At 40.8% G+C, this 27,775-nt stretch overlaps 1 protein-coding gene across 6 annotated transcripts in view; it reads right to left on the reverse strand.

Moving 5' to 3' along the window:
• The window catches only part of ARHGAP10 (Rho GTPase activating protein 10), a 326,473-nt gene that overhangs the window by 135,987 nt on the left and 162,711 nt on the right, over positions 1 to 27,775 (reverse strand). For all 6 annotated transcript variants that reach the window (XR_012332146.1, XR_012332145.1, XR_012332144.1 and 3 more), the window contains 3 exons: positions 26,331 to 26,412; positions 24,114 to 24,159; positions 22,187 to 22,252 (listed from right to left, as the gene is read on the reverse strand). Coding sequence is in view for 3 of the 6 variants with exons in the window: in XM_019926557.3 (XP_019782116.1) it covers positions 22,187 to 22,252; positions 24,114 to 24,159; positions 26,331 to 26,412 (194 nt within the window). In the remaining 3 variants the exon portion in view is untranslated. The remainder of the gene's footprint in view (positions 1 to 22,186; positions 22,253 to 24,113; positions 24,160 to 26,330; positions 26,413 to 27,775) is intronic.

Here is a 27,775-nt window from a genome sequence, read left to right on the forward strand (position 1 = left end):
TCACATTCACATCAAAAGTCTGCAATGTGTCATTATTAATGAGGCACATGTGCATATACAAACATGGACATGCATAAGTACAAATAAAGGTTTACACATCTCACCGGCACTGCAAAGACAAACTCCCCTGTTGGCTATGTAATGAACAAATACAAATATTCATGCATGTATGTGTGTGTATAATAATTTTAAATATGTTTGGTAATTATATCTTATATATCTTGAAAGATTCCTGAAAATAAAAGGGAAACAGTATCATATGTAAAGTGATTAGGAAAAATTTGTGAGGAAATACCTAGCAACAAGGCTTAAGAATGCTATGCTAGGGCTTCCCTGGTGGCGCAGTGGTTGAGAGTCCGCCTGCCGATGCAGGGGACACGTGTTCGTGCCCCGGTCGGGGAAGATCCCACATGCCGTGGTGCGGCTGGGCCCGTGAGCCATGGCCACTGAGCCTGTGCTCCGCAACGGGAGAGGCCACAACAGTGAGAGGCCCGCGTACCGCAAAAAAAAAAAAAAAAAAAAAAAAAAAGAATGCTATGCTATATCGCTAATTATTAGAGAAATGCAAATCAACACACAATGAGGCATCACCTCACACCAGTCAGAATGGCCATCAGCCACAAGTCTACAAATAAGAAATGCTGAAGAGGGTGTAGAGAACAAGGAACCCTCCAACGCTATTGGTGGGAATGTAAATTGGTGCACCCACTATGGAGAACAGTATGGAGGTTTCTCAAAAAACTAGAGTTGCATATGATCCAGCAATCCCACTCCTGGGTATATATTGGAGAAAACTCTAATTCGAAAACATACATGCATCCCAATGTTCACGGCAGCACTATTTACAATAGCCAAGACTTGGAAGCAGCCTAAATGTCCACCAACAGATGAATGGACAAAGAAGATGTATTATACACACATATACACACACAATGGAATATTACACATAAAAAGGAATAAAAGAATGCCATTTGCAGCAATATGGATGGACCTAGAGATTATCATACTAAGTGAAGTCAGAGAAAGACAAATATCATATGATACTGCTTATGCGGAATCTTTAAAAATGATTCAAATTAACTTATTTACAAAACAGAAACAGACTCAGAAACATGGAAAATAAACTTTAGGTTACCAAACGAGAAAGTGAGGGGGGAGGGATAAATTAGGAGTTTGAGATTAACATATACACACTAAAATATATAAAATAGATAATCAACAAGGACCTACTGTATAGCACAGGGAACTATATTCAATATCTTGTAATAACCTATAATGGAAAAGAATCTGAAAAAGATATATATAGATATATATATATATAACTGACTCACTTTGCTGTACACCTGCAACTAACACAACATTGTAAATCAACTATACTTCAATTTTTTTAAAAAAGAAAGAGATACTACAAAAGGCATTCAAAGAAAAGCAATGAAGAGACTCATGAATATCGTTTCAGGTCATAGGTGAATTACAAAAACTTGGTAATGCGTTCCTTCCATACATTTATAACTAACCCTCGATAAGCACTATGCTTATATGTCTGTGTAAGTATAGTAAACACGTTCCAGTCCACCCACTACACTGAGTCACATAAAAATAAACAGGTTCATACACAAAGATACCCTTTCAAGATACAGAGTGATCCATAATATTTTAAGGTTCTGTCAAAAACACATGTTTATATTAAATTAGTTTTAAATATAAGCACATAGAACCAAGAATGATTCACTCTTCCATCAAAGGGACCTACCATTCAACATCATAAATTTAAGAAGCTCTATATATAAAACTGCAGAATTCTAAAGCTTTAGAAGAAGAATGCATTATTTTTAACACTTACAATGTATTAAATACTGCAAAAAGCAGTGTAAGAGACCATTTCTAAGCACTGGGACAGTTAGAAGGTTACCTATACCTTTACAAAGATGAGAAGCTCAAAATGATACCGAGTAACATTTTAACCTTTCTAGATCTTGGTTCCCTCATTTAAAAAAAAAACAACAAAAACAAAACATATCCTGGAAATAGAAATTTGTTAAGGTTATAAGATACAAACTATTACAAATTAAGCTTATGGAGATTCTGGAAGCTTCCAGCTCTCCCCTCTCCCAGTTGTTACTGGCAAGTTATTCAACCTGTCTCAACTTCTTTATCTGAAAAATGAGGTTAATGATGGAATGGGGTTGTTGTGAAAATTAAAGGAGATAATGTTTATAAAGCATTTGCATGAGCCTTACATAACAAGCACTCATGAAAATCTTTTTAACTGTAACATAAAATCAAGATTAATATCAAAACACCTTGGCAAAATACATATAAAAGTCACTCTAACCAAGGCATGTAGTCTACAGCCCACTGTCATAAAATAAAGCTTATGTTGGGAAGACAGTCAAAGTTTATTTAATACGAATGACTCATGGAAAATATAAAATTCCTGTTCACCAATAACGTTTGGAATTTCTCCCCTGGATGATAATTATTTGGGCGGCAGATAGAAAAGCATTACAGACAGCTACTATCCGCCAGGAACTGATCTGCGTTTTCCTTTCCTATGAAGTCTTGCTTCCACTTTCGTGTTGGCTTTCCCCTACTCTTTTCATAAAAATCCGTTTCTGGGCTAGGATCAAGAGCCTCCCTACCAGCAGGCACCTAGCGGAGAGGTCTCATGATTTCATTCACGTGTTCTTTTCACACCCAGACCAACCCAAGGCTGAGCTCAGAAACCTGCCAGCTTGGCACTCCCGAGGCTGGTCGTCACATGCAGGTCCATTCCAGCAGGAGTGAGAAATACCCGAAAACAGGACAAGGCAAATATCCCATTCCAGGTCCAAGCCAATTTCTTTGGAAGTACTGATCATTTCTGGACTCTTCAGACATCTAGGCCTGACTCTAAGTCTCATCCTCTCAAATCCAAGTCTCAAATACAAAGAGTGTTTGGTTTATTAAGGGCTACCTTTGTATTGGGGTCCAAATGGACTATAGTATACTCCCAGTACTCCGTGTGGCTGGCCTCATCTCCCGTTTCTAGCCAGCACAAGGGAAAGCATTTTTGCTTCAGACCAGACAACCCCTAGGCTTGCTGTTATTCCTTGTACAACCACCAAGCCAGCAGGCAGGATGCCTAGAGAGGGGCAGGAGGAAGCTGCAAAATAACAGGGAGTTTCCTCTCTCACTAGAAACACTCGGGGTCCCAAACTCTCCCCAGGTGTCTGATGTCTAGCTGTCCCAGGTCTAAGAGATCTAGTTCTGACTCATTCGACGTGCCCTTCCATCTTTCCTCACAGCGTGAACCTCCGGGAAAGAAGCATCTCACAGCCTCTGCACCTTCCGGCATCCCCATCACCACTAAGTTGCTCGGTCACCCAACTCTTTGTCTCATTTTACTTCTATCGCCACAGAGTAATTCTAAGAATCGAAGACCGGCATTCAAATCCCAGCTCTGCCACTTTCAACTTGTCTCTTGAGCCTAATATATGCACCTAAGCCTAATCAAGATGTATCTGCTCAACCACCTACTGAGTTTTGTAGAGACTGGGTGAACTAGAGTACACAGAATACTCGGAAAATGTAAACTGCCGTTTATTTGAATTTCAAACACTGTCAGCTGCAGGTCCCACACTGACATTAGGTCTGCCACTGAGAGACTTTCCAGGGAGTTGCAGAGATTCTCAGCAAAGGGGACACATCTTCCTTGGGTTGATGGTACACCTTCAGGCGTCCATGATGGAGCTGGTCTGGAAAGAGGGCAGGTGTAACTTCAGGATGGCTTCATCCCAGATCGAGATGAGCACTTCAGAGAGTGATACTCAAATCTTCCCTCCCCACTTCCCTTTCCTATTGTCTACAGTTTCAAACCTCCTCTGTTCCTTAAACATTTGTCTTCTGAAAAGATGCTCGACGTCACTAATTATTAGAGAAATGCAAGTCAAAACTACAATAAGATATCACATCACACCAGTCAGAATGGCCATCATCAAAAAGTCTACAAACAGTAAACGCTGGAGAGGGTGTGGAGAAAAGGGAACCCTACACTGTGAGTGGGAATGTAAATTGGTGCAGCCATTATGGAAAACACTATGGAGGTTTCTTAAAAAACTAAAAATGGAGCTACCAAATGATCCAGCAATCCCATTCTTGGGCATATATCCAGAGAAAACCATAATCCAAAAGGATACATGCACCCCAGTGTTCACTGCACCACTGTTTACATAGCCAAGATATGGAAGCAACGTAAATGTCCATCAACAGATGAACGGATAAAGAAGGTGTGGTACAGGGACTTCCCTAGCAGTCCAGTGGTTAAGACTCTGAACTCCCAATGCAGCGGGCACGGGTTCGATCCCTGGTTGGGGAACTAAGGATCCCACATGCCACGCAGTGTGGCCAAAAAATTAAAAAAAAAAAAAAAGAAGAAGAAGTGGTACATATATACAATAGAATATTACTCAGCCATAAAAAAGAATGAAATAATGCCATTTGCAGCAACACGGATGGACCTAAAGATTATTATACTAAGTCACACAGAGAAAGGCAAATATCATATGATATTACTCATATGTGGAATCTAATTTTTTAAAAAATATACAAATGAACTTATTTACAAAACAGAAACAGACTTACAGTTATCAAAAACAAACTCATAGCTACCAAAGGGGAAACGGGGTTGGGGAGGGGGATAAATCACGAGCTTGGGATGAACACACTCACTACTTTATCTAAGACAGATAACCAACAAGGACCTACTGTATAGCACGGGAGCCCTACTCAATATTCTGTAATAACCTATATGAGAAAAGAATCTAAAACAAGAATGAATAGGGCTTCCCTGGTGGCGCAGTGGTTGAGAGTCCGCCTGCCAATGCAGGGGACACAGGTTCGTGCCCCGGTCCAGGAAGATCCCACATGCCGCGGAGTGGCTGGGCCCGTGAGCCATGGCCGCTGGGCCTGCGCGTCCGGAGCCTGTGCTCCGCAACGGGAGAGGCCACAACAGTGAGAGGCCCACGTATCGCAAAAAAAAAAAAGAATGAATGTATGTATAACTGAATCGCTTTGCTGTATACCTGAAACTAACACAACACTGTAAATCAACTATACTCCAATAAAATTAAAACATTTAAAAAAAAATGTGTCTTCTATTGTTTCATTCATCTCCAGCGTCTTCAGAAGATCAGCCTAGAGAATCTCCATGTCCTCACGTTCATTGTGGTTCAGAGCACCAGCTTTAAGAAGAAGTCGGTCTTGGATGTGAGCTGTAGTCTGCCATTTCCTAGCCCTGAGACTCACACAAGTCCGATGATGACCCTTCCCTTCAGCTGATCATGTAAAACGGAGAAATACCACTGTCTTACAAGGTTCTTGTAAAAATGACACGTAAGTACAACCTCGTTGTTCTCCAGTTTCATGACTTCTTGACTTCTATTGGCTGTTTCTTGATCCTCCTCATACCTGGATTATCTAGAGCATTAACACTGTTGATCCCCCTTCAAATCTCCCCTTGTGGATTCCCTTACACCACACTCTCTTGATTCTCCTCCTACCCCTTTGACTGTTGTATGTCTCCTTCACTCTTCTTCTCCCTCTCATTCTCTAAATGCAAAGATCCCCAAAGATTCTGCCCTTTGCCCCACTATCTTCTTACCTCACCATCCACCTGAAGGATTTTCCAACTATCCAAACTTTGCCTCTCTAAAAATGACGCCCATACCTCTCTGGCAGCCTTCATTGCGTTTCTGACGCAGGTATGTCACAGGTACCTGGAATCTGGGATATCCAAAACCAGTCTGTATTCCCCCTGAACCTACTGTTCCTCTTGCATTCTCTGTCTTGGCTAAAGATGTCTTCAGCTACCAGGGCTGGAAACCTTAGAGTCAGGTTTTCCTTTTCCCTTTCGTTTACCTCCTACATCCAACAGGCCACCAGATTCTATTTTTCTGCCAAGCGTCTCTTCTATGCATCTTTTCTTTCCATTGCCAATGGCAAGTTTAAACCTCCGTGATTTCTCACCTGGATTATTTCTAAAACCCAACCAGTCATCTTTCCTTCTATGCCCCTCCCCGCATCAACTCTACTTCCTGTCAAAGATCTGAACGCACCCCTGCTCAGATCTGTCATTGTCGCACCAGTGCCTACAGAACTGAGGCAAATACGCAGCCCAGCACCTGGGATCTGCCACACTCCGGCCTCAATTGCTCACAGAGCATCTTCTCACGTCATCTCCACCCACTCACCTCCGCCAGCAACACCCCAGGGTGGGTGAACACCATCTGCGCCAGCATCTCCCTCTGAAGCAAAGAACAGGTTTGCTTGCAGCCTTGGAAAATATAGTGTCCATCTAGAGCAAACGGCAGACATGCTTGCCAGTCATTTCGAAAGAGTCGAGTTTCCTAAGTTCAGAGTTATCCTTCTCCTAAAACACAACCCAATGTGTGCAGATATATCTGAGCCTCTTTGCAGTGCCCTTGGGAACTGGGGCTCAGGGCCCAACACGAAACGTAAAACACTGGCTACTGAGAGTAATGAACTGTCCTTCACCTCTGATCCAGGAGTCTTGTGTCTTCTACCAGCATCCATGAAACCGTACAGGCTAACTTGTTCACAGGAAAGTAAAGTAAAATCTCAGCACCTTCACTGTCTTGAAACTAAAGGTTAGATTTAAGAGCAGGAACCATACCTTGACCATTTCTCCCCTGTATCTTTCCTTCAAGAAACAGCCAGAAAGTTCTGAGTAAAGTCCACCTAACATGTACACACCCAGCAGTATTAAGTAGTAAAGTAAGCTGGAATAAATGGGCAGCTAGGGAAGAGTACATGTTATTTTCAAACTCATCATTCGTGTAGCTCAAGTTGAAGTAGCTACAAATTTTTACTTACTTCTAAATTAGAAAAGAGACTCAGACTCAAGGCAAAAGTTGCCCGTTGCTATTTGCAAGCCTCCTTTTTATCCCTCCTCTACAGAGATCAGAATATTAGAAAAGGTCTACTGGTGTCTCGCTACTGCCACCTGCCTCTCCTCCACCTCAGAGCAGCTGTGGCATTAGGGACAAATCCATGTTAGGCAAAGGCAACCCTGGACAATCTCTCTCTTTTTTTTTTTCCTCTTTTCTTTTCTCTTTTCTTTTCCTCTTTTTTTCTGAAAGCTTGAGATAATCTAAAGCCATCATCTTGCTCCTGAGTCTCTTTTCTTCCTTGCACTCTGGCCATTTAACTGCTCAAGTATCCGTAGGGCAGAGAGACAGGAGGTTGAAAGGCAAGCCAGTTAATTTCACTGCTTGTTACAAGAGCCACTTAAAATTACGTGACTAAAGTGAACTCAGGGGATTTCTTTGCCTATATAAATTACTATTTAAAAAACAAATCCCTTAGTGTTCCCAGAGCCTTGCATCAATAATGGGACCACTGAATTGTGACTGGCCTCAATTCATAGATTTATTTCTAAAGAAGCAACTCACATTTACTGAGCACTCAATATACGCCAATGTCCCAAGCCTCCCTGTTTAATTCTCACAACGACCCTACGAAAAAGTTGCTACCATTATCCCGAATTACACATGATCAAATCAAGACAGAGAGGTTAACCAGCTCACTTGCATGGCTGCAGAGCGAAGAAGTGGAGAAAGAGATTCTGAACAAGGCTGACTTCTGAGTCCCTGTTCTCCAGCTGATGCTAAGAGTGCCGAGAGAGCCTTACAATAAAATGCCCACGGACCTCATCCAAATGGGAGCCGAACACACAAAGCCTCGCACACCTACTCAGGAGCAAGAAGATTTAACCATCTGTCTGTATTAATTTCACTCAACCATTCATTTGGAGGCTAATAGCTTTAGACACTTCTTTGCTCTTAAAACAAATAAGATTACTAATTGAGAAAATTAAAAATCAGTCCCGAATCGCCTGGAGTTAGTATTTCAGCTCCACATTTGCATTTCTGCAGACACCACAAGACTCTTCACCTCCCTACCGTGGAAGCCTGTCCTCTGTATCCACCCACACACATCTCACACCCATTCTGATTCAAAAAGAGACAGCGAGCAAGAAGGTCTAGTTTACTTGCTGTAAATTTTCTGGGGACAGCTGTTCTTTATTTTCTTCATTTTGCACATAATTGGCCCTCGGCAGTTGAAGATTAATGTGCAAACGTAGTAAAATATGTTGAAGTCCACTTTGGGCATTTTCCCTCCCACAAAGATTAATACTGAAACTATACATTATCATCTTCTACCGTCTTGAGGCCCCATACAATTCCAGAAGTGCTCTGGAATCAGAAAAACCCTCAAGCCAACTTGAGAACGATTTTCCAAAGACCTAAAACTTTGCTTTCCAAAGAAAGAGAAATTCACTTTTACATGCGACAATTCAGACTGTCACATCTTAGATGTGGCTTCCTACTTCTATCCCATGAGTTCACAGCTTGTTACAAAGCTGAATTTGATAACTGACAGCTTGCCTAGACCGACATTTTAATGCCATGCTCTAGAAATTAAAGTGAATATTCAAATTATCCACATATGGAAGAATTTTTTAAGAGAAATTCATAAACAGAAGTGGCACACAAATATAGTTTTAAATCATGACGACTATTTAAAGAACTTTTTAAGCAAAAGAGCCTTACTTTGTTTTTGCACATTTTACAACATATGCACCTGAAAAACGCTGTGTCACCCAGTTCCAAACAAAAGACCAGGTATTGGGCATGGGAGGCAGCTCCTTAAGTTGTTTACTTAAGGAAATTATTCTCCAAGCTCTGAAACCTTGCGATTTTTTTCATATGTAACATGATGCATCTTTCTATCTATGTCTAAAATATTACCCATAATTCAGAAAGATGCTGACAAATTCATGGAGTGAAAACCAATCTTGCAAGTTATTTGAAAGCACTAATTCCAATCACATACAGAAGAATAAATTCTTTCACTAATCTTCCAATAATATTACAAACTGTTGGAACACATAATACTGCCAATGTGGCATTTTCAGCAGATCTCTGAATACTCGAGCAAAAAGCAATTGCTTATTGAGTGCTTACTACGTGTGCAAGACATTGTACTTAGAAATGCAAAGAGGCAAAGGATAAATAAGACATTTTCTCTACTCCAAGGGAAAAGCAAAGTTCCAGAAACAAAATAAATATGTGAGACACAGTTAACGATACCAGGCAACAGAAGTGCCAAATGAAGAACGTGTACATCTCGGGATTAAAACAATCCAGGGGAAGGATGGAAAGAGGAAATAAAGAGATACATTTATGAGTAGTAAAATCTACCATCATCAAAATTAGCTCTTTTGACCTTCACAGACGTGGGTGGGAGTAGACAGTGAGAATGAACTTCCTAGTTCCAGTCTTTTAGAAACTAAGGGTCTGAAAGGTTAACAAAGTTTTACCAAACTACAACTTTCCAGAATGCCTCCCTTACTGCACCACTTTGGAACGTAAACCTACAAATCCTTGTCACCCACAGAAAGGTAAACCTTCCACAGAGGGACCTGAGTGCCCCCTCTCTCCCACACACCTCTCCAGCCCCTCCTCCAGTCTCACCCAATGACTCTCAGGTCCCAGGTGCAGCACATCCTTTCAAACCCCTCCACTTCAACACCCACTCTTTTCCCTGCCAAGACTCCTTGCTCCTGACACCCTGCAAATGTGCACCTAGAACAGTTCCCCCTCGTACTTTGGAAGGAAGCCCGACTGCTGGGTCCTCAAGGAAGCCTAGAGTCAGTGGTATTTCAGAGGCCCAGGAGGGGCAAAGGAAAAGACTGGACCCATCATCATCTTCCAGGGGTGCAGGCGCCTGGAAAAGCAGACCCCATCATGACAGCGCCATGGATCAGACACAAACAATGGCCGAGAGGGTGTATAAACTGCTTGAGAATACTGGCGTCTTTTCCCACAGAGGGAGAAACTACCACAGGGCATCAGAAACTAGGCATCATGCAGAGATGGTAGGTAGGAGGGCTAGAAGCAAAGCGGTGAGATGAGTGAACGCTTCTGAATTTGCCTTGGATTAACCTACAAGCATCTAGCTTTGAACCATCCTTGACTTCTGATGCACTGCAACTTGGCCACTTTGAGACATTTGGTGATTACTTCTCTTAAGCTCACTTTTTAGGGTGGAGGTTGTACCCTACATCAACTATGCTCTCTCTTGTAATCCCAGAAGTTACATGGATCCAGGACCTGGAGCCTTCATAAACTCTACTTTCTCAGGAAAGCTTCTTCTATCCCCTAAAAAGTACAAGATGAGAAAACTCCCGTCTCCACCTGTCTGTTCTTACTGGACCTCTCACTGTCTACCGCAGAAGCCCGGCCACCAATGATTTTGATTCAACAAAGATGACTGAGCCCAGGAATCTGCATTTTCAAGAAGCACCCTGGTGATCCTAATATATTTCATCAGGTCTGCCAGGGACCCATGAGTTTCCCTGATATCCTTTGTTTCCCAAACTAAAACTTGAAGGTGAAATTCCTTGCAGAACTGTGATTCTCTGTGTACAACCAACTGCTCCAGATGACGACATCTTCCTCTGCTCAATCACTTGGACGTATCCGTGCTGCCCGACCCCAGTGCCAAATCGATCATCCTCAATCAGTTGCCTCCCCTGTGGAATACTCCAACCTAGGCAGAATTCTGAGTCATTCCACCTATGGCTACTAATACTGGTTTTTATAATTACCTTTCTGATAAGCCTGCTACTCTGCTATCCACTACCCTCTAGTACTTACCCCAGGTCCTTGCCAATTAAATGCAAATACCTGAGTACTTCTTTACCTCTGTTTCTTCATGCTTCCTTTCCATCTGGCTTGCTTCTGTTTCCACATCTTTGCTGACGTCCCTCTAAATGCTAAAATATACTTTTCTACTACTTTAAAACCAAAGAAGGCTGTTCCTAAACACAGTCCTCAATTAAGATCAAGTACTCAGGGCTTCCCTGGTGGCGCAGTGGTTGAGAGTCCGCCTGCCGATGCAGGGGACACGGGTTCGTGCCCCGGTCCGGGAAGATCCCACATGCCACGGAGCGGCTGGGCCCGTGAGCCATGGCCGCTGAGCCTGCGCGTCCGGAGCCTGTGCTCCGCAACGGGAGAGGCCACAACAGTGAGAGGCCCACGTACCGCAAAAGAAAAAAAGATCAAGTACTCAGCAATCCATCAAAATGCATTCAAATTCCCTTGATCCATGCAAAATTGTAACACTTTTATTTTAGTACCTGTTATACTTAAATTACAAATATCTATATTTTGTCTACCATTCATGGATCAAGAATTATATGTAACCAGCCTTTAATATGTATCTCAACGGCCTAGAGCAAGGCTATTTATCAATACACCACGTGAATGCTCAATAAATACTGGCCGACTGGCTTCAGATGAGAGCTAGGGTTTAACTGTGATAAGTCACCTGTTACTGAGGGAAGGAGAAGAACACTGTGCTATTTTCTTGGGAAGTTTTCTTTTTTGTTTGTCTGGGTTTAGGTTGGGTTATTTTTAAAAAGAAGTTGAAAGTTCCCCATGTAACAGGACACTACAAAGATAACAACTGTGTATTCCATTGCTCCAACACACAAGAACATCAGGACAGTGGTGCCTGAACTTTACCATGTATCAGCATCACCTCAGGAGCACTGAAAATGCCAACTTCCTATTTCACACCTGACAGCAAAGACATCAGGCTGACTGGGTGTGAGAGCCAGGCAGCAGTGTGGTTTGAAGATCCCAGGTGATTCCACTGCACAGCAATGTTTGAGAACAGCTGCTTTAGGAAGTCCTTCAGCTTGGAAAACATAAGCAATACTTTCCCAGTGGTAGTCAGACTGCCTGGATCCATTAAGAGCCGGTTCACATCATTGACAAACACTCGGTAAATGGATGAAAGATCAGTTGATCTGACTCCCAAACGTGCCTTACCTTCATGAACAAACAACTCTATGGAAAAGAAGAGTATGATCTGTTAACTGACACTGATACTGTAGTGAAACGGGGTTTGCTTTGATGCCAAAAGTACAGTAAATGCTAACAGTCCCATTTGGCCAATACAGATGATATTATATATGTGTCATATATTATATATGCTATCTATATTAGTATGTGAATACTCTAAAAGTGTTACCTTTTCTTAGGGTACTGAAGACTATAGTAAATTTTAGACATCTGTCTGATGCTTTGCAAATATTTAACTGATGTCACAAACAAAGTAGATAAAAACGCCACATGCTATTTTTAAAAGAACATGGTAGGGCTTTCCTGGTGGCACGGTGGTTAAGAATCCGCCTGCCAATACAGGGGACACGGGTTCAAGCCCTGGTCCAGGAAGATCCCACATGCCGCGGCGCAACTAAGCCCATGCGCCACAACTACTGGGCCTGCGCTCTAGAGCCCGTGAGCCACAAGTACTGAAGCCCGCACACCTAGAGCCCGTGCTCCGCAACAAGAGAAGCCACCACAGTGAGAAGCCTACGCACCACAACGAAGAGTGGCCCCCGCTCGCAGCAACTAGAGAAAGCCCATGCACAACAACAAAGACCCAACTCAGGCAAAAATAATTTAATTTATTTATAAAAAATAAATAAAAATAAAAGAACATGATAGGTAAAAGGTACACTAACTGCTTTAACCAAAACATACGAAATGGTAGTTTTCAGACAATGATAGTCATGTTTAAAACACTGAAAAAAGTGATTAGAAATAATTCTTCAATCAGATATCATTAAATGCCTTTGGACACAGGCACGTGACACACACACAGTGGTCATTAATGTTATCCACCAAATATTCCTGGCTGTGTACTTTCCAGGCTCCTGGTAGGGTTGTGCTATGCAGACCCACTGGGTTTGAGTGGGGCCATGTGGCCATTTTTGACCACTGAACTGTGAGCAAATGACTCACTTCAAGGCCAGAGCACTCACTTGTTGGTCCAAAGCCCTCCAGGCAAGGCAACCAGGAACCTGGAAGCCCAGATATCAGTGATGGGCAAAGCCCTCCTACCAATGTCTGAGTGAGAAATAAGTCTTGTTGTCTTAAGCCACAGAGGATTTCAGGTTTCCTGTTACAGGAACATAAACTAGCTTTATCCTGACTGATGAAAAGAAGTGATGCAGGGGCACCTTCAAGATGGCAGAGCAGGAACACAAAGAGAACACCTTCTGTCCCACAAATACACCAGAAATACATCTACATGTGGAACAACTACAGAACACCTACTGAACGCTGGCAGAAGACCTCATACCTCCCAAAAGGTAAGAAACTCCCCACGTACCTGGGCAGGGCAAAAAAAAAAAGAGAAAAAACAGAGACAAAGGAATAGGGATGGGACCTCCACCTCTGGGAGGGAGCTGTGAAGAAGGAAAGGTCTCCACACACTAGGAAACCCCTTCACGGGCGGAGACTGTGGGTGGCGAAGGGGGTAAGCTTCAGAGCCAAGGAGGAGAGCACAGCAACAGGGGTGCGGAGGGCAAAGCGGAGAGATTCCTGCACAGAGGATCGGTGCTGACCGGCACTCACCAGCCCGAGAGGCTTGTCTGCTCCCCCGCCGGGGCGGGCAGGGCTGGGAGCTGAGGCTCGGGCTTCAGAGGTCAGATCCCAGGGAGAGGACTAGGGTTGGCTGTGTGAACATAGCCTGAAGGGGGCTAGTGCGCCACGGCTAGCCAGGAGGGAGTCCAGGAAAAATCTGGACCTGCCTAAGAGGCAAGAGACCATTGTTTCAGGGTGTGCGAGGAGAGGGGATTCCTTCCCTGCTTGCCCACAGAAGGAGGCAGAGCACCACCTAAACAAGCTTCAGAGATAGGCGGGAGCCGCAGCTATCAGCTCAGACACCAGAGACGGGCATGAAACACTGATGCTGCTGCTGCAGCCACCAAAACTCCTGTGTGCAAGCGCAGGTCTCTATCCACGCCTCCCAGCACCCGGAGCCTGTGCAGCCCGTCACTGCCGGGGTCCCAGGATCCAGGGACAACTTCCCTGGGAGAACACACGGTACACCTCAGGCTACTGCAAAATCACACCCGCCTATGCCGCCACAAGCTCGCCAGCATTCCAACTATAGCTACCATACCCTTCCCTTCCCTCCCCGCGGCCTGAGTGAGCAAGAGCCCCCTAATCAGCCACTGATTTAACCCCATCCTGTCTGGGCAGGAACAGATGCCTCAGGGCGACCTACATGCACAGGTGGAGCCAAAACCAAACCTGAACCCCGGGAGCTGTGTGAACAAAGAACAGAAAGGGAAATCTCTCCCAGCAGCCTCAGGAGCAGCAGATTAAATCTCCACAATCACCTTGATGTACCCTGCTTCTGTGGAATACCTGAATAGACAATGAAACATACCAAAATTGAGGTGGTGGACTTTGTGGGCAACTGTCTGCAACTGACTTGTTTCTGATTTTTATGTTTCTCTTAGTATAGTTTTTAGCACGTGTTATCATTCGTAGATTTGTTTACTGGTTTGGTTGCTCTCTTCTTTTTTATTATTATTATTATTACTTTCTTATTTTTTTTATTTTAATAATTTTACTTTTTAAAAATATTTATTTATTTTTCTTTTCTTTTTTTCTTTTTCTCCCTTATCTTCTGAGCTGTGTGGCTGACAGGGTCTTGGTGCCCCGGCCTGGTGTCAGGGCTCAGCCTCTGAGGTGGGAAAGCAGAATTCAGGACACTGGACCACCAGAGACCTCCTGGCCACACATAATATCAATTGGCGAAGGCTCTCCCAGAGAACTCTGTCTCAATGCTAAGACCCAGCTCCACCCAACGGACAGCAAACTCCAGTGCTGGACACCCCATGCAAAACAACTAGCAAGACTGGAACACACCACCACCCATTAGCAGAGAGGCTGCCTAAAAGCATAATAAATTCACAGACACCCTAAAAGAATAGGGATGGGACCTCCACCTCTGCCCACCAGAAAGACAACCCTGCCCACCAGAAAGACAAGATTGAGCCCCACCCCCCAGAACACAGGTACTAGCCCCCTATACAGGGAAGCCTACACAACTCACTGAACCAGCCTTACCCACTGGGGGCAGACATCAAAAACAACGGGAACTACGAACCTGCAGCCTGCAAAAAGGAGACCCCAAACACAGTAAGATAAGAAAAATGAGAAGACAGAAAAACACACCGCAGATGAAGGAGCAAGGTAAAAAGCCACCATACCAAACAAATGAAGAGGAAACAGTCTACCTAAAAAAGAATTCAGAGTAATGACAGTAAAGATATCCAAAATCTTGGAAATAGAATAGAGAAAATACAAGAAACGTTTAACAAGGACCGAGAAGAAATAAAGAGCAAACAAGCAATGATGAACAACACTATAAATGAAATTAAAAATTCTCTAGAAGGAATCAATAGCAGAATAACTAAGGCAGAAGAACGAATAAGTGATTGGAAGATAAAATAGTGGAAATAACTACTGCAGAGCAGAATAAAGAAAAAAGAATGAAAAGAACCGATGACAGTCTCAGAGACCTCTGGGACAACATTAAATGCACCAACATTCAAATGATAGGGGTCGCAGAAGAAGAAGAGAAAAAGAAAGGGTCTGAGAAAATATTTGAAGAAATTATAGTCAAAAACTTCCCTAATATGGGAAAGGAAATAGTCAATCAAGGGCAAGAAACACAGAGAGTCCCACACAGGATAAATCCAAGGAGAAACACACCAAGACACATATTAATCAAACTGTCAAAAATTAAATACAAAGAAAAAATATTAAAAGCAGCAAGGGAAAAGCAACAAATAACATGTAAGGAAATCCCCATAAGGTTAACAGCTGATCTTTCAGCAGAATCTCTGCAAGCCAAAAGGGAGTGGCAGGACATATTTAAAGTGATGAAAGGGAAAAACCAACAACCAAGATTACTCTACACAGCAAGGATACCATTCAGACTTCACGGAGAAATTAAAACCTTTACAGACAACCAAAAGTTAAGAAAATTCAGCAACACCAAACCAGCTTTACAACAAATGCTAAAGGAACTTCTCTAGGCAGGGAACACAAGAGAAGGAAAACACATTCAAAACAAACCCAAAACAATTAAGAAAATGGTAATAGGAAACATATATATTGATAATTACCTTAAATGTCAATGGATTAAATGATCCAACCAAAAGACACAGACTGGCTGAATGCATACAAAAACAAGACCCATATATCAGCTGTCTACAAGAGACCCACTTCAGACCTAGGGATACATACAGACTGAAAGTGAGGGAATAGAAAAAGATATTCAATGAAAATGCATATCAAAAGAAAGCTGAGGTAGCAATTTGAATATCAGACAAAAGAGACTTTAAAATAAGGACTGTTACAAGAGACAAAGAAGGACACTACATAATTGATCAAATGATCAAACTAAGAAGAAGATATAACAATTGTAAATATTTATGCACCCAACACAGGAGCACCTCAATACCTAAGGCAAATGCTAATAGCCATAAAATGGGAAACTGACAGTAACACAACAATAGTAGGGGACTTTAACACCCCACTTTCACCAATGGACACATCATCCAAAATGTAAATAAGTAAGGAAACACAAGCTTTAAATGACACATTAAACAAGATGGACTTAATTGATATTTATAGGACATTCCATCCAAAAACAACAGAATACACCTTCTTCTCAAATGCTCATGGAACATTCTCCAGGACAGATCATATCTTGGGTCACAAATCAAGCCTTGGTAAATTTAAGAAAATTGAAATTGTATCAAGTATCTTTTCTGACCACAACACTATGAGACTAGATATTACAGGAAAAACTCTGCAAAAAATACATATACCTGGAGGCTAAACAATACACTACTAAATAACCAAGAGAACACTGAAGAAATCAAAGAGGAAATCAAAAACTACCTAGAAACAAATGACAATAAAAACATGATGATCCGAAACCTATGGAATGCAGCAAAAGCAGTTCTAAGATGGAAGTTTATAGCAATACAATCCAACCTCAAGAAACAAGAAAAATCTCAAATAACCTAACCTTACACCTAAAGCAATTAGAGAAAGAAGAAAAAAAAACCCCAAGTTAGCAGGAGGAAAGAAATCATAAAGATCTGATCAGAAATAAATGAAAAAGAAAGGAAGGAAACAATAGCAAAGATCAATAAAACTAAAAGCTGGTTGTTTGAGAAGATAAACAAAACTGATAAACCATTAGCCAGACTCATCAAGAAAAAAAGGGAAAAGACTCAAACCAACAGAATTAGAAGTGAAAAAGGAGAAGTAACAACGGACACTGCAGAAATACAAAGGATCATGAGAGATTGCTACAAGCAACTCTATGCCAATAAAATGGACAACCTGGAAGAAATGGACAAATTCTTAGATAAGTACAACCTTCTGAGACTGAACCAGGAAGAAATAGAAAATATAAACAGACCAATCACAAGCACTGAAATTGAAACTGTGATTAAAAATCATCCTACAAACAAAAGCCCAGGACCAGATGGCTTCACAGGTGAATTATTTCAAATATTTAGAGAAGAGCTAACACCTATCCTTCTCCAACTCTTCCAAAATATAGCAGAGGGAGGAACACTCCCAAACTCATTCTACAAGGCCACTATCACCCTGATACCAACCCCAGACAAAGATGTCACAAAGAAAGAAAACTACAGGCCAATATCACCGATAAACATAGATGCAAAAATCCTCAACAAAATACTAGCAAACAGAATCCAACAGCACATTAAAAGGATCATAAACCAGGATCAAGTGGGGTTTATCTCAGGAATGCAAGGATTTTTGAATATATGCAAATCAATCAATGTGATACACCATATTAACAAATTGAAGGATAAAAACCATATGATAATCTCAATAGATGCAGAAAAAACTTTTGACAAAATTCAACACCCATTTATGATAAAAAAAAAACTCTCCAGGAAGTAGGCATAGAGGGAACCTACCTCAACATAATAAAGGCCATCTATGACAAACACACAGCCAACATCCTTCTCAATGGTGAAAAACTGAAAACATTTCCTCTAAGATCAGGAACAAGGTAAGGTTGCTCACTCTCACCATTATTACTCAACATAGTTTTGGAAATTTTAGCCACATCAGTCAGAGAAGAAAAAGAAATAAAAGGAATTCAAATCGGAAAAGAAGTAAAACTGTCACTGTTTGCAGATGACATGATACTATACATAGAGAATCCTAAAGATACTACCAGAAAACTACTAGAGCTAATCAATGAATTTGGTAAAGTAGCAGGATACAAAATTAATGCACAGAAATCTCTTGTATTCCTATACACTAATGATGAAAAATCTGAAAGAGAAATTAATGAAACACTCCCATTTACCATTGCGACAAAAAGAATAAAATACCTAGGAATAAACCTACCTAAGGAGACAAAAGATTTGTATGCAGAAAACTGTAAGACTCTGAAGAAAGAAATTAAAGATGATACAAACAGATGGAGAGATATACCATGTTTTTGGATTGGAAGAATCAACATTGAGGAAATGACTATATTACCCAAAGCAATCTACAGATTCAATGCAATCCTTATCAAATTACCAATGGCAGTTTTCACAGAACTAGAACAAAAAAGTTCACAATCTGTATCAAAACACAAAAGACCCCGAACAGCCAAAGCAATCTTGAGAAAGAAAAACGGAGCTGAAGGAATCAGGCTCCCTGACTTCGGACTATACTACAAAGCTACAATAAACAAGACAGTATGGTACTGGCACAAAAACAGAAATATGGATCAATGGAACAGGACAGAAAGCCCAGAGATAATCCCACACACATATGGTCACCTTATCTTTGATAAAAGAGGCAAGAATATACAGTGGAGAGAAGACAGCCTCTTCAATAAGTGGTGCTCGGATATCTGGACAGCTACATGTAAAAGAATGTAATTAGAACACTTCCTAACACCATATACAAAAATAAGGTCAAAATGGATTAAAGACGTAAATGTAAGGCCAAGACTCTATAAAACTCCTAGACGAAAACATAGGAAGAACACTCTATGACATAAATCACAGCAAGATTCTTTCTGACCCACCCCCATAGAAATGCAAATAAAAACAAAAATAAACAAATAGGACCTAATGAAACTTAAAAGCTTTTGCACAGCAAAGGAAACCATAAACAAGACAAAAAGACAATCCTTAGAATGGGAGAAATTACTTGCAAATGAAGAAACTGACAAAGGATTAATCTCCAAAATTTACAAGCAGCTCATGCAGCTCAATATCAAAAAAACAAACAACCCAATTCAAAAAGGGGCAGAAGACCTAAATAGACATTTCTCTAAAGAAGATATACAGATTGACAACAAACACATGAAAGGATCCTCAACATCGCTAATCATTAGAGAAAGCAAATCAAACTACAATGAGGTATCACCTCACACTGGTAAGAATGGCCACCATCAAAAAACCTACAAACAATAAATTCTGGAGAGGGTGTGAAGAAAAGGCAACCCTCCTGCACTGTTGGTGAGAATGTAAATTGATAAAGCCACTATGGAGAACAGTATGGAAGTTCCTTAAAAAACTAAAAATAGAGCTACCATACAACCCAACAATCCCACTACTAGGCATATACCCTGAGAAAACCGTAATTCAAAATGAGTCATGTACCAAAATGTTCATTGCAGCACTATTTACAATAGCCAGGACATGGAAGCAACCTAAGTGTCCATCAACAGATGAATGGATAAAGAAGATGTGGCACATATATACAATGGAATATTACTCAGCCATAAAAAGAAACGAAATTGAGTTATTTGTAGGTGAGGTGGATGGACCTAGAGTCTGTCATACTCAGAAGTAAGTCAGAAAGAGAAAAACAAATACCATATGCTAACACATGTATATGGAATCTAAAAAACAAAAAGTAAAGGATGGTTGTGAAGGACCTAGGGGCAGGACAGGAATGGGGATGCAGATGTAGAAAATGGACTTGGGGACATGGGGAGGGGGAAGGGTAAGCTGTGACAAAGTGAGAGAGTGGCATGGACATATATACACTACCAAATGTAAAATAGATAGCTAGTGGGAGGCAGCCACATAGCACAGGCAGATCAGCTCGGTGCTTTGTGACCACCTGGAAGGGTGGGATAGGGAGGGTGGGAGGGAGATGCAAGAGGGAGGGGATATGGAGATATATATATACTTACAGCTGATTCACTTTGTTATACAGCAGAAACTAACACAGCATTGTAAAGCATTTATACTCCAATAAAGATGTTAAAAAAAAAAAGAAGTTATGCAACAACATCTGTACCATGTAAAAAAAAAAAAAAAAAAAATCAACAGCCATGATAGGTGATGTGGGGAAAATCATTAAGAGCAATAGTCCCTGAGAGCACTTTTAAATTTAGGATAAAAGGCTCAGAGATTCCACACGGTTCCTCATCATGTTCAATAACATGAACTGACAGTTGAGTCTTTTAACTCTATTTTTTGTCTATTACGCCATTAAAAGCAAAAGGCTTTAATAATGGAAGACTTTTAGGAACAAAAGATTTGAAAAGAAAAACATATGCTTTTTTGTCTTTTATTTTAAATGGGGAAAATCTAACTTAAAAATCTGTAGACTCATTCTTCTGTAAAGAAAATCCAACAATTTACATATTTATAATAAAAATGCATTCAATACATGCAGATTCTACTATACATATTCCATTCAATGTACAGAACACTCCATACAACTACACAGACCAATCCGAAAGCATTCTAGAGAGATTTTTTTATCTGGTCAGGTAGAAGCAAGTATGTATAAATTATATACTTTTGGGAAAGAATTTTATTTACCAAAATAATAAGCATGCAAGTGATACAATGAAGGCTCCCTAGAAGCTCAGGAAAAGGAGAAACATGAATGATGAAGTGAGAGATATGAAAATCCCAATTTTGGAAATTTCTGAAGCACTAGGAAAAAGAGGAAATTTGTCAGCTCAACCTCAGTGCAGGTTGAAATGAATGAAATTCTGTCATAGCCTGAATTGCCACTGTTAGAGAGAATGGGAGAAAAGCTTTCTGTGGCTTGGGTTTTTATTATCGATGGGCAAATACCCAAATCATACAACAGCTCGTATTCATCTGTTAGCCAGCGCTCTCATTTCACAGGTGGCAGTCCTGGCTTTATAACAAAGACCTTGTTTTGACAGAAAACGTGAGTGCAATGCTTCATCCCACTAAGTCATCCAAAGTAGGACTGGGATATACAACGTATGAGAGTGAATTAAATATTCAATTTATCCATACTTCACTAGACTCTAAACAAAGAGAAATCCACCCTCCAGAAAGAGCCTGTTTTGCAAAGTTCAATATTTAGTTTCTCCAAAGTCTGCTGGAATGGCTGCAGAGCGCCAGGACCCTGCTTTTCCTTAGGAACTCTAAACAAGAGACCTTTGAGCTTTTAGTCAGGGGACCAAAATGGGGAGGGATTATCTTTCCTGAAGTTTAAAACGGAAACAACCTAAATATGACCAACAGGTGGATGAATAAGCAAAGTGCAGTATATCCATAGAATTATATACTACCTAGCGATAAAAAGAAATGAGCTAGGGCTACACCCAACAAGATGAATCTCAGAAGCTAAACAAAGAGGCCAGACTCAAAAGACAATGTACTGCATAATTCCATTCATATAAAATGCTTACAAAAAAAAGAACTAAAGTGATGAAAAGCAGCTCAGTAGCTGCCAGGGTCAAGGAAGGAGTGGAGACTGACTGCAAAGGGGCACAAAGGAATTCTGGGGGGAGAGAGGAATCTTCTATGATTGTGGTGGTAGTTACACAACTATACACATTTGTCAAAACTCATCAATTTGTACAGTTAAAATCAATGGATTTTACTCTAAGTAAATGATATCTTAACGACGCCGATTTTTAAACTGGAAGCCAACAAGACAATGGAAGATGGAAATATCTCACTAGTGCGTGAACAAGAAGCGATTAAGACTGGTTGTCCGACACTGTTGATTCTTCTACTGATTCTCATTTTAGCCCTGACTTTGTTTCAATGCAAGGGAGAAACATGTAAATAAAAAGGAAAACCCCACCCTGGCAGAGTAAATGAACAACTGAATCTCTGATGCATAGAATGTGCATTTTGCATTAATATATTTCATTCTACAAAACTTAACCATGCAGTAAGCATTTGAAATGACCCTTAGATTTTACATACCTATAGCCTCTCATGAGTAAAATGATTCAATCATGTTACCTCGTGTTTCAACTGCACTGATGCATTTTCTAAGAATTGTGAATCCCATCTTATCCAACTGTGCACCTAAAAGAAACAGTCATAAAATATTAAAGGCACAATTAGTTACTCACAATCTCTTCCTTACAAAAATAGGAGAAAATTATTTAAATCCAATATAATTTTTATTTCACTCTTTAAAAAATGAAAGCTAAAGGCCACGCATTCCCTGTTTAAATAATGTAAATGAGAATTTCATATACTAAGAGGAGCATTTACTGGAATTTCAAGACATTTATTACCAACATATATAAATAAACTTGTAATTTAAACTAGGTTTTAAGTTAATAAATATAGTATTTTAAATAGTGGAAAAGAAAGTGACACAAATCTTTAGGGGAAGCCATCTAGAAATAGCATTTTGCCCAAATTCCAGCAACAGCTCAGGTTTCTCTTTTAATTATATATATGAGTGAAAGTTCTTAAATTTCTTGACAAGCTGGAAAACACAAAACTTTTTTTTTTTTAACCTGGGGGAAAATGTTTTTAATACTTTTAAAAAATGGTATTTGAGCCATGAGCTTGAAATTTTTTTTCATATTTTATACCATGCCCTAAGCATTTAATATTTTATTATTTTCATAATGAATTTAAAATAGATGATTCGTGTAGCAAAAATAGATTTTGAAAATATAATTTTATATTTTTTTCTAATATGGATACTTAACCATGATTAGGCTGACCTATTTGAATACCCTAATAAAAGGCAATTCTTGTTTCAAAAATGCAATCAGGGAAAGTGAATGCTTTATTCTGTATTTAGAACTCAGGAGCAGGAATACTAAATAACTGTTCTCAGAGGGGATAGCATGAACAAGTCATGAAAATAAACTTTGCAGATTTAAAACTAAGCTCGGACAGCATTTTAAGGAGGAAAATTGGGCAGTGGTTTACTTTTTTCAGGATCCACTATTCACAACATTTATATAAAACGCAAGTGTTTCTTTCTGCTTAGCAAAACTACTTTTCCAAAACAAGGCATGTTTTCATTTTTCTATAAAAACAAGAAAAGAAAGGAAAAAGAAAAGGAAAGAGGGGAAAAGAGAAAGAGGGAAGAGAAAGAAAAGCAAAAGAAAGGACAAAGGGGAAGAAGAGGTACTTCAGTGACTGACAACCTTCCACGGCACCAGGTCCAGTGGCAGGCTAAGTGAGATGCACGTCATGATCATTTCAAAATCATGGGTATTTAACAATGTTTCCAAACTGTGGACATCTGACAAATGTAGCTTCATTCCTCCAAAGATATTAAAAGTAGATTCATAAAGAATCCAACAAATTTGATCACATTTTCACTTTATCTCAGTACAAATCAAGAGTACAGAGCTAGGGAGTACTTCCTTTTCCTCTAGTGCATACAGTGCAAGTGAAAATTATTGTCCTAGAATACCTGAACGTGTTTGGTTGTTGTTTGTTTTATTTTCTAAGGTGCAATGCCATACTATTTGTACAGCCCATACTCAAGAGACTTTAAGGATAAAGGATATTAAGGGTGGAGGTGAGAAGGGTTGAGAACAGGGGAGCTGGTAAACAGTTCCTATCCACAGGAGTTTACAACTTAGGAAGCTGACAGATGTGTAACTGAAACTCTTATGTATTCATTTGTGGCTATAAAAACAAATACCAAAGTGAATTACAGAGAAAGTTTTTTTCGGTTTTGTATAGGAAGACTGGAAAGAAAAACGCTCAGAGATGGGAAAGATCAAGGAGGGTTACAGCTGTCCAGGAAAATTTGAGGAGGTCCTCAATGAATAAGACATCTACTACATAGAGGACTAACACAGACAGGGTACAGAGAGTAAGCACCCAGCAACAGTTTGACATCAGTAATAAAAACAAAATAACTCATGAGAAAGGGAGACAACAGTCATTTTTATAAATTAGCACTTACTTCCTTCTGGTCTTGGGATGATGGCTCTATTAAAACTAGGGAACAGCTAATAAAAGAGAAAAGGGGGAAACAATATTTTTAGCAAATCAATAAAAGTGATTCTAGAAGGCACACCTAGGGACTGTACAAAAAATACACTGACATTGGTTAATCACCTATCATGCAAAGGTAGGTAACAAAAAAGAGCACTCTGGGTCTCCTTTGTCTCTCCCTGAGATATTGCCAAAGTAGCAAAATTAAGATGAAGGGGCCAGGACTGAAAGTTCATGTAAATTTGAAATGCTCAAATGAACGGCTGCATTCTAATCAGGAAGCTCATTTTTTTCATCACTATTTCTAAAATCTGCTGTTTACTTAAGAAACACATGACTGCTGCCCATAATTTTAATAACCACATCTGAAATATCAAGGTGATGATCCCAGGCTGCCTCTGAGAATTCTAGCGCTGTCCCGTTATTTGCAAGGCCCATACAACACCTGGAAAAAATACACAGTGCCTTAAGTGTCCCCTTGTAAACACATAGCTGAATATTTATTTTCTTTCTACATACTTGCCTTTGTCTGTATATCTTGAATTAATTACTTAGCTCTTTCACTCTAAAGGAGAGCGTATATGTCTTCAAGGTTACACTGCCTTTGGCAATAGACTTATTTCTTCATGACTTAGTCATGGGATCATTTTGCTATGCAAATAGGCAAACTCACTTTCCAAAGAACTTCTTTTTTTTTTTTTTTTTTTTTTTTTTTTTTTGCGATACACGGGCCTCTCACTGCTGTGGCCTCTCCCGTTGCGGAGCACAGGCTCCGGACGCACAGGTCCAGCGGCCACGGCTCACGGGCCCAGCCGCTCCGCGGCATGTGGGATCCTCCCGGACCGGGGCACGAACCCGCGTCCTCTGCATCGGCAGGCGGACTCTCAACCACTGCGCCACCAGGGAAGCCCCCAAAGAACTTCTTGAATCTCCGGGGGGACAAGTCCCAGTCACTGCCTTGCCTGTACTAGAGACGATTCGGATAACCTGTTTTGGATCTCAGCAACTGTCAGTGCTGGAAGTACTCCCGACTCCCAGCTAAAATTTTCAAGGACAAATTAAGAGTAAATAGAAATAAAACCAAGGAGGCTAAATGCAGATCAAGCATAAGAAAATGATACACAATTCCAATCACTGCCTTTTTCCTCCAAGAATGATACCTTCTCCTATACAGGATTTATTTTTAAAAGATGTAATTTGGGCTTCCGTTTCTCAAACACCACATCAAGACTGCCACACTCGGTGCTGCCCAGCCTCTTTGCCTTATTTCCTGCACTCTCAGGGTGCTCCACTACCATCAGATAACAATATATTTTGCCCGTTTCAAAAGCTCTATCCTGATACCTCTCTTTTTACTATATATGACCCCTCTTCCACTTTGCAAATCATGCTCTTTCCTCTTTTTATTTTAAATCCTGCTGAAATGGCAAAAGCTCTCCAGGTAAGCCCACCTGGTGCCTGCACTGGCGGTGTGTTCAGAGGCATAAGACTGTAAGCAGCGTTGACTGAAATTGGTTCTCTGGTGTTTTCTATAATTATCCTCACTAAGTCCCCCATTCAACAGATGAGCTATCCAATTCTCAGCTCCCAAATGCCACCAGTCCACTGAGAGGAAGGTAGTCCTTGAATAAAGCGGCAAACTGACTGAAGTCCTGTGCCTCTGGATCTCTAGCACTGCCTTTCATTTATTCCTCAAACCAATCTGAATACAGAGGCCCATTCACTACGGCTACATGATATTGCACACTGCGAATCATTAGGCTGAACCATAAACTGTCAAATGATGAAAAACAAGTACAGCCATCACTTCTAATACTGCCTGCACAGCCTCATGTTTACTGTTCCATCTCCACTGAGATCAAACTGCAAGCATTTATTGTGGTCATCACCCAAAGTACTGTCACAGGTAGGAAAAAAGAAACTGAGGATTCAGGTGACTTCCTCAAGCAAAGCAAATCCTAGCGGCAAAGTCAAGAAAAATAAAAACTAACGATGTATCAGTCTCATGTGTGCCCCTGCTACCTCAAGCTGAATTTCTAGAATACCGAATGCTTCCGAGAGGAATTCAGACACCAGTTTCAGCAGGGGACTTTTTTCAAATACTATAAAGCAAAAACAACATGAAAACGAACACAAGCCAACTCTACAGGATTTGAAATAAAACTCAACCATTGGTTATTCTTACAGCTTCTTTTCCACCCAGAGCTTCCAACCACTGCTTCCTCTCCTCTTCAGAAAACGCCTGCATGGTCAAAGAAACTCCAGGCCTGCAAGACACCAGGAACAGATCAGGTTACTCCTTGGCTGCGAAAAACAAACCTCCTTTTCTACTTTCTAAGTTTTCACTGTGGTCATTGTTTCTTTTAAAATTTTAATTGTGATAAAATACATAGAACATAAAATATACCATCTTCACCATTTTTAACTACACAGTTGAGCAGTGTTGAGTCCAGTCTCCAGAAATCTTCATCTTGTAAAACTAAAACTCTGTACCCATGAAAAAGTCCCCATTTCCCCTCCTCACAGCCCCTGGCAACCACCCTTCTACCTTCTGTCTCTGTGAATTTGATTACGTAACTCTTAGAAGTGGACTCATACAGTATTTGCCTTTTTTGTGACTTGCTTATTTCACTTAGTAAAGTATCCTCCATTTTCATCCATACTATAGCGTGTGTCAAAATTTCTTTCCTTTTTAAGGCTGAACAGAATTCCATTGTATGTACAGACCACATTTTGCTTATCCATTCATCCACCAACGGACACGTGGCTTGTTTCCACACGGCTACTGTAAACAAGGTTGCTATCAACATAGGTGTACAAATATCTCCCTGAGACCCTGCTTCCAATTCTTTCGGGTATATACCCACAAGTGGAGTTGTCCAGCATGACATAATAAATATATGTCTGGTCTCTGACCCTATTTCCTGGCACACAGCTCCTAAAACCCTTAGAATCTCTGCAATGATGTGTCATTTTGTATATTAATGAGCTGACGGGACTGGGGGGGCTCCTGGAAAGTCTCAGGATGAGGGCCGGTTGCCAAGGGAACCAACCATGTGATTAGAGGATTAGAACTTTCAGCTCCACTCCACCCATACACCTCCCAGGAGTGGGGTAGGGCTGGAAATTGACTTCAAACACCAATGGTCAACGATTTAATCAATCATTCCTGCACAATGAAGCCTCCATAAAAATCCCTGGGGTTCAGAGAGCTTGCAGGCTGATGAGCCCATGAAGATGCTGGAGGGAGAGCACCTAGAGAAGACATGGGCGCTCCAAGCCCCTTCCTCCATACTTTGCCCTATACATCTCTTCATGAATCTCTTCGTCTGTTCCCATTAAAATATCCTTTGTAATAAATCAGCAACAGTAAGTAAACTGTTTTCCAGAGTTCTGTGAGGCATTCTAGCAGATTATCAAACTCAAGGACAGGGTCATGGGAATGCCTGATTTATAACCAAAAGCACAGTTGACAACCTGGACTTGTAACTGGCATCTGAAGCGGTAGGGGGCAGTCTTGAGCCCTTGATCCGTTGGGTCTTCATGAACTCTACTTAGTGTCAAAACTGAGTTCAATCATAGGACACTTGGTCTCCACAGAGAATTGGAGAATTGCTTAGTGCAGAGAAA

The sequence above is a fragment of the Tursiops truncatus genome, chromosome 5 (genome assembly GCF_011762595.2).
Source record: "Tursiops truncatus isolate mTurTru1 chromosome 5, mTurTru1.mat.Y, whole genome shotgun sequence".
NCBI classification, from domain to species: Eukaryota; Metazoa; Chordata; class Mammalia; order Artiodactyla; family Delphinidae; genus Tursiops; species Tursiops truncatus.